The following is a 9,957-nucleotide window of genomic DNA, read 5'->3' as shown; positions in this document are numbered from 1 at the left end:
ATGCGTTGCATGCGCATACACGGAAGGATGCAGAGGAAGAGAGGCCCAACTTGGGTGGAAAACCTTTCTCCCTCCAGCAGGTGGCGTTTTTTCCCCCCGTTGTTTCGCCAACCAAGCAGGGAGTTTATGTATGGAGGTCGATGAGGGTCAAATTTGGTCAACAAAAAATGTATGGCGTATCTGCTACGTGAGGTTTATTTAATCGAAAATAAGTTTCGTAATGCTTAAGTTATGTGTACTGATATAAGAAAAAACAAGTGACATCCCTGCAACTTTGAGAAAAAATCACTATATTGGAGTTGTCTCGAGATCAAATTGTATTTGTCACATGCGCCGAATACAACAGGTGAAATGCTTACTTTACAAAACCTCAACCAACAATGCAGTTAAGAAAAATACCTACAAAAATAAGAAATAAAAGTAACAAATAATTAAAGTGCAACAGTAAAATAACAATAGCAAGGCTATATACAGGGGGTACCGTTACAGAGTCTTATGGCTTGGGGGTAGAAGCTGTTTAGAAGCCTCTTGGACCCAGATTTGGCGCTCCGGTACCGCTTGCGTTAGAGAGAACAGTCTATGACTAGGGTGGCTGGAGTCTGAATTTTTTTAGGGCTTTCCTCAGACACCGCCTGGTATAGAGGTCCTGGATGGCAGGAAACTTGGCCCCGGTGATGTACGCACAACCCTCTGTAATGCCTTGCGGTCAGAGGCCGAGCAGTTGCCATACCAGGCAGTGATGCAACCCGTCAGGATGCTCTCAATGGTGCAGCTGTAGAACCTTTTGAAGATCAGATGGTGATGTATATTCATGTCACGAGGCTAGTGGCATAGCATCTCTCTCCATTGTACATAGGAATTTGATGTCAATAACCCTCATCGAATATTCAAAAAGGGATAACAATAGCAAGATTTATCCAATCCAAAGAAAGGATAGGCGGGAGCTAGACAGCCCGCCTTGCCTGTGTGGACAACGACTCCCATTGTTAGGGCGGAGAAACGTATCTTGTCATAATCTTTAGTTGATGCGACCCCATATTTACAAGAGCTTTACTGCTGGGCTGGAACAAAAGCCAACAACTCTCCAGGACCAGAAGTGAATATAATACAGAACAATAAACTCTACCAGACATACAATATATTTATTTTATGTTTCATTGTCACATACTCCCCGGATAGGTGCAGTGAAATGTATTGTTTTACAGGGTCATCCATAGTAGTATCGTGCCACTGGAGCACTGACATAAGTTAAGTGTCTTGCTTCAGGGCATATCGAAAGATTTGTAACCACGTCACCTCGGGTATTCAAACCAGCGACCTTTCGGTTCCTAGCCTAACAATACTATACCTGCCGCCCACAATCTTACCAAAGTTTTAATTTTTTTTTATTTTACCTTTATTTAACCAGGCAAGTCAGTTAAGAACAAATTCTTATTTTCAATGACGGCCTGGGAACAGTGAACTGCCTTGTTCAGGGGCAGAACGACAGATTTTTACCTTGTCAGCTCGGGGGTTTGAACTCACAACCTTACGGTTACTAGTTCAACACTCTAACCACTAGGCTACCCTGCCGCCCCAAACAAGTTAATTATAATTACGCTTTAACTACAGGGGTGTGTGTTCTCACATTTTGCCCAGAATTATAATTTCAGTTTGCAGCACTGTTGTAGATTGTGCAGTTATTGGTAGTCATGTTTGGCATGACATCTTTATTTTGGTGCTTTTCTAATACAGCAGGCCAGTTAAAACATAGATACTTTGAGCTTTTCAGAAGAGAACCCAGATTTCATGAGCCACTCATCGATGGCTTTCTCATTGTTCTCCACATCCTCTTGCCAGTCCAGATGCCAACGCAGGTTTGCAATGACTTGGGTATAATTGTCACCAAGACTCTTTCGCCATGCAGCAAACTGTTGCTTATTGTAGAGACAGATTGCCTGAGAGACTTGGGGGTAGTCTACTGCGCTGCGCAGCAGCTTGTCCAGGTGACGACACACATCAGGGAATTTGGACGCCACATTGTGAAGCTCCTCTTTGTCCACCATTAGGTCTGTCAGGGGAGAGAGATATTAAAAGTGTTAAAAGAGGAAAGGTTGCAGAGATTTGATCTACGTAGACCCTGCGGCTGAGGGAGGGCTGCACCTGAGGGAACATTCTGGCAAAGGTTTTAGTGGGGAATGACATTACATATTTATTTAACCTTTATTTAACTAGGGAAGTCAGTTGACAGATAAATAATGCCAAAAGTTACGTGGCTATGCTTAAAAATCACATACCAAGTACACACAGTAGTGGTACTGTTCCAAATCATATTTATCCACTAAATAAAATGATTAGATATTGGACCATGTGTAATTTACATTCTGATAAGTAATGGTGAGGGATAAAAACAAACCCTAAACCCTATTTCCTCCAGTAATCTTTCAGTGCGGGACACACACACTCACCGAATAGCTGCGGGGGGACACTCACACCATCTGCGTAGGTAATGTACTTCCACTGGCCCTCCCTCAACATATAGGTGGAGGCGTTGGCATTGCAACCGTGGTATTCACTCAATACCCAGTCTGGGCGAGGCCGTGCGGGCCGGGCAGCAGACTGAGACAGCAAAGGCAGGAGTGAATGACCACTAAGGCCACCTGGCACTGCTACACCTGCCATCTCTGCAAACATGTATGTGGAATGGAATCAGTTTACTGACCAGGATGTGTAAGAACCCTTAGAATCCCTCCATCATTGAGCCCTGTGCTTCTGACCCGGATATACTCCTGTACTTACCCAGCACAGTGGGATAGATGTCCACCAAGGACACTGGCTGACTCAGCCGCAGGCCAGACTTCACCCCAGGCCCCATGATGAGCAGGGGGACATGGGAGCTGCCCTCAAACATAGACATCTTGTAGAACTGTCGGTGCTCCATGGCCAGGTCGCCATGGTCAGACGTGAAGAGCAGCACTGTGGTGTCCAGCAAGTCTGTGTCCCGCAAAGCTGAGATCACCTGGCCTAGAAGGACCACAGAGAGTAGCGCAGCCACAGAATGGTTAGTACTCTCCGGGATCCTTCGAACATCCCTACCCTGAACCCTTACCTAACTTTAACTATTTTAAAATATCAAGATCAAATGGAGTAGGGATATTGCAAGGATCCCAGATAGCACGGACCGCCACAGAATGAGTGTTGGGATTACATTCAAGGGGTAGTAGAAGTGTGTAATGTAAGGGACTACTTATTCAACTTCCAAACTACATTTGAAAACAGTTTTTTTTGGCAAGAATGTTTTAGACCTAATCAATGTATGACCGAATATATGACCGAATACAAACAGTGTAGCTATTCCCTCCGCAAGGCAATCACACAAGCTAAGTGTCAGTATAGAGACAAAGTAGTCGCAATTCAACGACTCAGACACAAGAGGTATGTGGCAGGGTCTACAGTCAATCACGGATTACAAAAAGAAAACCAGCCCCGTCGCGGACCAGGATGTCTTGCTCCCAGACAGACTAAATAACTTTTTTGCCCACTTTGAGGACAATACAGTGCCACTGACACGGCCCGCTACAAAAACCTGCGGACTCCTTCACTGCAGCCGACGTGAGTAAAACATTTAAACGTGTATACCCTCGCAAGGCTGCAGGACCCGACGACATCCCCAGCCGCGTCCTCAGAGCATGTGCAGACCGCATGGCTGGTGTGTTTACGGACATATTCAATCAATCCTTATCCCAGTCTGCTGTTCCCACATGCTTCAAGAGGGCCACCATTGTTCCTGTTCCCAAGAAAGCTAAGGTAACTGAGCTAAACGACTACCGCCCCGTAGCACTCACTTCCGTCATCATGAAGTGCTTTGAGAGACGAGTCAAGGACCATATCACCTCCACCCTAGCTGACACCCTAGACCCACTCCAATTTGCTTACCGCCCCAATAGGTCCACAGATGACGCAATCGCAACCACACTGCACACTGCCCTAACCCATCTGGACAAGAGGAATACCTATGTGAGAATGCTGTTCATCGACTACAGCTCAGCATTTAACACCATAGTACCCTCCAAACTCTGTGCAACTGGGTACTGCCCTGTGCAACTGGGTACTGAACTTCCTGATGGGCCGCCCCCAGGTGGTGAGGGTAGGTAACAACATCTCCACCCCGCTGATCCTCAACACTGGGGCCCTGCAAGGGTGCGTTCTGAGTCCTCTCCTGTACTCCCTGTTCACCCACGACTGCGTGGCCATGCACGCCTCCAACTCAATCATCAAGTTTGCGGACGACACTACAGTGGTAGGCTTGATTACCAACAACGAGACGGCCTACAGGGAGGAGGTGAGGGCCCTCGGAGTGTGGTGTCAGGAAAATAACCTCACACTCAACGTCAACAAAACAAAGGAGATGATTGTGGACTTCAGGAAACAGCAGAGGGAGCACCCCCCTATCCACGTCGACGGGACAGTAGTGGAGAGGGTAGTAAGTTAAGTTCCTCGGCGTACACATCACGGACAAAATGAATTGGTCCACCCACACAGACAGCGTTGTGAAGAAGGCGCAGCAGCGCCTCTTCAACCTCAGGAGACTGAAGAAATTCGGTCACAACGAATCACCGGGGGCAAACTACCTGCCCTCCAGGACACCTACACCACCCGATGTCACAGGAAGGCCATAAAGATCATCAAGGACAACAACCACCCGAGCCACTGCCTGTTCACCCCGCTATCATCCAGAAGACGAGGTCAGTACAGGTGCATCAAAGCAGGGACCGAGAGACTGAAAAACAGCTTCTATCTCAAGGCCATCAGACTGTTAAACAGCCACCACTAACATTGAGTGGCTGCTGCCATACATGTAAAAAATGTATCACTAGCCACTTTAAACAATGCCACTTAATATAATGTTTACATACCCTACATTACTCATCTCATATGTATATACTGTACTCGATACCATCTACTGCATCTTGCCTATGCCGTTCTGTACCATCACTCATTCATATATCTTTATGTACATATTCTTTATCCCTTTACACTTGTGTGTATAAGGTAGTAGTTGTGGAATTGTTAGGTTAGATTACTCGTTGGTTATTACTGCATTGTCGGAAATAGAAGCACAAGCATTTCGCTACACTCGCACTAACATCTGCTAACCATGTGTATGTGACAAATAACATTAGATTTGATTTGTATGAAAACTGATTGAGTTGCACAAGGTTGCAGAACATCCTATGGTTGGTGGCTGCCTGGCTGGCACGTGGCTAGATGTTTTACTACCAACAGCAATACATCTGCAATAAACCAGTATAACACCAGTAGCTGCTAAACTGTCCATTGCTGAACACCACATTCTGCAACACTGTAAAACATTGTATGGATGTACACATTTGGCCAAATGAAATTCCAGACACAAACAATTAAGTCACCACTAACCCAGCATGGCATCTGTTTCGGCACACATAGCGTAGTAGAAGGCCCGTATCTTTCTGACCTCCTGCTCTGTGAAGTTCCCACTGCAGTTCTTGGTGAAGGTAGAGTAGTAGTCCACAGGGTGCATGTCGGACAACGGCAGCCATTTTGGAATAGAGATTAATTCAGGCATCACCTGTGTGTGGACAGCAGCTCCTTATTACACATGCTGCGAAATGGAACACAAGCGCAGACTGCAGATGGGAATCAATCAACATGGTTTGACAATCTAGAGTAAAGTCGAATGCTTCTGAAGATGTATCAACATTTGGTTAGCATAGTTAAAACAAAGCTAGACTGCTAACATGACACATGACTGCTATAAAATTGTAAATAGGAACTAGTAGTAATTCTTGAAGAGAATGTGCCTTTTCGAGCCAGTAAGGAGAGGTGCGGAAGGTGGACCCCCCAGCGTTGGGCCCCAAGGAGTCTGTGACGTAGGGGTGTGGCAGGTTCAGGCCCATGTAGAGGGCGAAAGGCTGGGAGAGAGCTGCAGCTTTGTGGTGGATCCACTGGGTGGCAATGTCCGTGGTTCTCCAGTCCTTGGTCATGACTCTCGTTGTGGACGTGTCCCCAACCAGGTCTGTCACCGGCCGGCCCTCTTGCCGCAGAAGGAAAGGCACATCTCGCGTCCATGCCTCCACACGATTACTGGAGTGGAAATACACACATCATAAAAATGTGACATCATCAAACTTGACACGAGGAAAAAAACATAGGCCTAAATAAAGACATGAGTCAGAAATCAAGGGACTGTTCACATTTGGGGAAAATGAGACTGAATAGAACATTTCCATGCACAAGCCTATCTATCTACACATAAAGTCTCTTAGCATTACAAGACTAGCTACTTTAAGTGAGCTCACTGCTTCCTGTAAAATGATGCTGTCAGTTCTGTTATAAATTATTATTATTTATTTAAATTTATTTCACTTTTATTTAACCAGGTAGGCCAGTTGAGAACAAGTTCTCATTTACAACCGCGACCTGGCCAAGATAAAGCAAAGCAGTGCGACAAAAACAACAACACAGAGTTACACATGCGATAAACAAATGTACAGTCAATAACACAATAGAAAAAGCTAAGTACAGTGTGTGCAAATGTAGTAAGGTTAGGGAGGTAAGGCAATAAATAGGCCATAGTGGCAAAATAACTACAATTTAGCATTAACACTAGAGTGATAGATGTGCAAGTAGAGATACTGGGGTGCAAAAGAGCAAAAAAAAGAATAACAATATGGGGATGAGGTAGTTGGGTGGGCTATTTACAGATGGGCTGTGTACAGGTACAGTAAGCTGCTCTGACAGAAATGTTTAAAGTTAGTGAGGGAGTTGTAAATCTCCAGCTTCAGTGATTTTTGCAATTCGTTCCAGTCATTGGCAGCAGAGAACTGTAAGGAAAGGTGGCCAAAGGAGGTGTTGGCTTTGGGGATGACCAGTAAAGTATACCTGCTGGAGCGCTATTTTGGAGGCTATTTTGTAAAAGACATCGCCGAAGTCAAGGATCGGTAGGATAGTCAGTTTTACGAGGGTATGTTCGACATTCATGACTCACTGCAGTGCCCACCCACCTGACAGAGTGACTTCCTGAAGTATAGTCCAGCTTCCCAACACTCAAGGTGTTATAGCCATTCTGTTGGAGCATGTCCATCCACGTTGTGGCATTGGGGTCCAGGCACTTATAATTATTCCAGGACTCAGTTAAATGGACAAAGCGACCACTCCACATAGCTGAGAAAAATAAATCAACATACAACAGACCGTGAAATGTTTCCTTCCATGGACCTATGGTGGGCATTGGATTGAAATGCAGTTGAAGTATTGTTTGAGTTTGAATACAATTTGAGCTGGTTACATTCCATTCCTTTGTACTGAACATGTCTGTTACTCACAAACGATTGGAATCAGAGTCATCCACCAGCATTATGCAATTCAACTTCTTGTTCTGTATGTTGTGAATGGATCGTAACATAGCCCACATTATTGACAAATGATCTGCTGTTGCCTTGAGGTCTTCCATACAAATGCACACCAACATCTTACCTGCTCTTGAGGGGCAACAGATTGGAGAATTGGTGTAGGCATTGATGAAGACAGTGCCTAGCTCCCGGAGATAGTTTAAGTATGGTAACTGGACCACCCTACTCCCAGGGTCAAAGGTCAGCCGCCCATCCTTCAGCAAGAGGGAAATAAAGAGTTTGAATACCTTTAAAAAAACATCCTTCCTAATTCTTTCTCCCTTCTTTGAGGTAGTAACAGAGCATCTACTATGTCTCTATTGATAATAACTGATCCATGAGCACCCTCCAACCTTATCAGAGCTGTGATAAATTAACTAGGGATATTACAACTCCACGGGATGGTTGAGCTAACGTAGGCTACTGCGATTAGCATGAGGTTGTAAGTAATAAAAACATTTCCCAGGATATAGACATATCTGATATTGGCGGAAAGCTTAAATTCTTGTTAAAACTCACTGGTGGAAACAACTTATAAATCATCAGGAAAGTTAAATTTAAATATAATCCACACAAAATCTCATGAGAATGTTGTGTAAAACGAATCAAAAATATTTACAAAATGTCAAAGTGGCAGTACTTACAAATGCATCGGACATCACCATCACAATGTTGGGTCTGAAGTTTGTGGTACGATTTTGGCACATACAATGTCCATGCGTTTGGGAAAGTATAAGGAGAACTAACCATGTTCCATACATCGCGTACATCAATATACAAATTATAATTATTACGACATTAACTGCTGCTGCTTGACTTGGTGCTGACGAGAGGCATTTATTCAGGGAAGTGACTGTCGTCCAACAAGTGCTTCTTGACTGCAACAAATTTTCACGTTTGTTGTTGTTCCGCATTAGTCACGTGGTGTCGCCATTGCAGTACTAGGTTTTTAGCAGCAAAGACAGCACACGAAGATAAACTTGATTTGCAAAAAATACTGTCAATTTATGACAATTCGAGCAATACATATGACACCGTGCCATCTTGTTAAATTTACTCATAGCATTGAAAAAAAAATGCCTTTCTGCCTCATATGGCCTACTGCTCCACCATGGAGCATCAAATATCTGATTAGTTGGGAATAGTGAAGTTAACTCAAATGTCTACTTTCATTGTAGAAATCACTGGAAAATTACACATTTTAAAATAAATATCTATTTTTTAAACGTTATTTAATCTCAACAATTTCTACATTTCTTTCATTCTTGAAGTTATTGTCATGAAATGGATCCCATTATTTTGTCTTCAGTAATTGACCTTCCCAAAGTTCTTGAGTAATGGCCCAGTTGGTGTCAAATCAGTGTGTTGACCTGAGGGTCTGGTCCGGCCGTCAGCTGCTCCAGGGAAAACAGTGGCACAGGCAGATTGTTCCGTATGGGCCTCAGCTCTGCACTGTGCTCTAGCTGGGCTGGGCATCCTTTGAGGGGGCTGAAACGGGTCCCCTGGGGGCCTTTGAGAGTGACCCCAGGGGCCAGCTCCATGCTATTAAGCATCAGGGTGCCAGAGAAGGGTACAATCCCCTCACTGTTGCCCCCATGCGGAATACTCCTCCTTTTAATGGCCAGACAGACTGCCCCAGTCAGGGCACTTCTCCTCTGGGCCATGGATGGGCCTTTGTCGTTGGTCAAGGGTTTCATTGCCTTTGTCTGTGTGGTGTGTTGTTTCTCGAGATTCTGCCCTGCTGCCAGTGGACCTCCGGTTCTCAATGAATGGCGCTTTGAGGGACTGGCATCCAGCACTTCATATTGGGGCCAGACACGATGGCGTGGAAGACGGGCAAGATCCAGTCTCCGCAAGGATGGGAAGCCTCCACGCTGAGGGCGGAGCTTAGCACTTTGGACAGAAATGTTTGGGCATGTCTCTACATACTCTTCTTCCTCAGTCCCTGAGCTGTTCAGAGAATGCCTTGGAGACTGCAGGTAGTCCTCTGTAGGAGTGGTGGGTGATGTGTGATGCTGCCTCCAGGTCCCTCCCTCAGTTATGGGTGGGGGAGCAGGGGATAGTTTGAAACCCCTAAAACCTGGTGGCTCTCTGGCTTTTCTGTCTTTTCTGGAATGCTTGGGAGAGGAACTAAGCTGGCTCACTGTGTGAGTCTTGTGATTGGCCCTATGACCTGTCCGTCCAGCCGCCTCACCAACCGGAGTGGACCTCTGGAGGAAAACACCAGAGATGTGTTAGATTACATTATAATGATTAAATGATTCGCTTTCAGGTATTAGCATTACACCGGCCACTCACCGGTAAGCAAGCAACTAGCTTCAAACAATATACTTCATGGAGTTATCTACTTCCTTTACTAGTACATATTTACTGCTAGATATATCCTTGACATTTTGACTTATTTCCAGGTAGACTTGTTAGAGTGGAAACACAATGCAGCTCGATGGAGTATTGTTCAGAGCTACCTGTAGGGGAGAAGGGTATTTTGTTGGCTTGACTTGCAGAACCTGCACACAGCCTTGTGCCCAGGAGTCTGTAGTTGACGGCA

At 45.1% G+C, this 9,957-nt stretch overlaps 1 protein-coding gene across 2 annotated transcripts; it reads right to left on the bottom strand.

The window, feature by feature from the left end:
• Positions 1-270: 270 nt before the first annotated feature.
• arsk (arylsulfatase family, member K) lies at positions 271-8,527 on the bottom strand. Of its 2 annotated transcripts, none has more exons than XM_031817619.1 (8): positions 8,054-8,527; positions 7,344-7,624; positions 7,023-7,182; positions 5,820-6,102; positions 5,416-5,587; positions 2,779-3,003; positions 2,448-2,663; positions 271-2,050 (listed from the first exon to the last, which is right to left on the bottom strand). In XM_031817619.1, exons 2-8 carry the CDS (start codon positions 7,363-7,365, stop codon positions 1,743-1,745), a joined length of 1,386 nt encoding a protein of 461 aa, XP_031673479.1. In that variant the 5' UTR covers positions 7,366-7,624; positions 8,054-8,527; the 3' UTR covers positions 271-1,742. The 2 variants fall into 2 exon arrangements, with proteins under 2 accessions (XP_031673479.1, XP_020323519.1); XM_020467930.2 differs by having other exon boundaries at positions 7,495-7,624.
• Positions 8,528-9,957: the final 1,430 nt, after the last annotated feature.

The sequence above is a fragment of the Oncorhynchus kisutch genome, linkage group LG3 (genome assembly GCF_002021735.2).
Source record: "Oncorhynchus kisutch isolate 150728-3 linkage group LG3, Okis_V2, whole genome shotgun sequence".
NCBI lineage: Eukaryota > Metazoa > Chordata > Actinopteri > Salmoniformes > Salmonidae > Oncorhynchus > Oncorhynchus kisutch.
Note: the sequence above shows the minus strand (reverse complement) of the source record. Positions and strands in the feature narration are given on the sequence as shown.

What these genes read in the sequence shown, in the direction of transcription:
- arsk (XM_020467930.2), bottom strand. Translation starts at nt 8,323, where the DNA reads ATGCGGAACAACAACAAACGTGAAAATTTGTTGCAGTCAAGAAGCACT. An exon ending in CTGTTGCCCCTCAAGAGCAG is followed by an intron (nt 7,183 to 7,494) that starts GTAAGATGTTGG and finishes TATTTTTCTCAG; the next exon opens with CTATGTGGAGTGGTCGCTTT. An exon ending in CTCCTTACTGGCTCGAAAAG is followed by an intron (nt 5,588 to 5,819) that starts GCACATTCTCTT and finishes GTCCACACACAG; the next exon opens with GTGATGCCTGAATTAATCTC.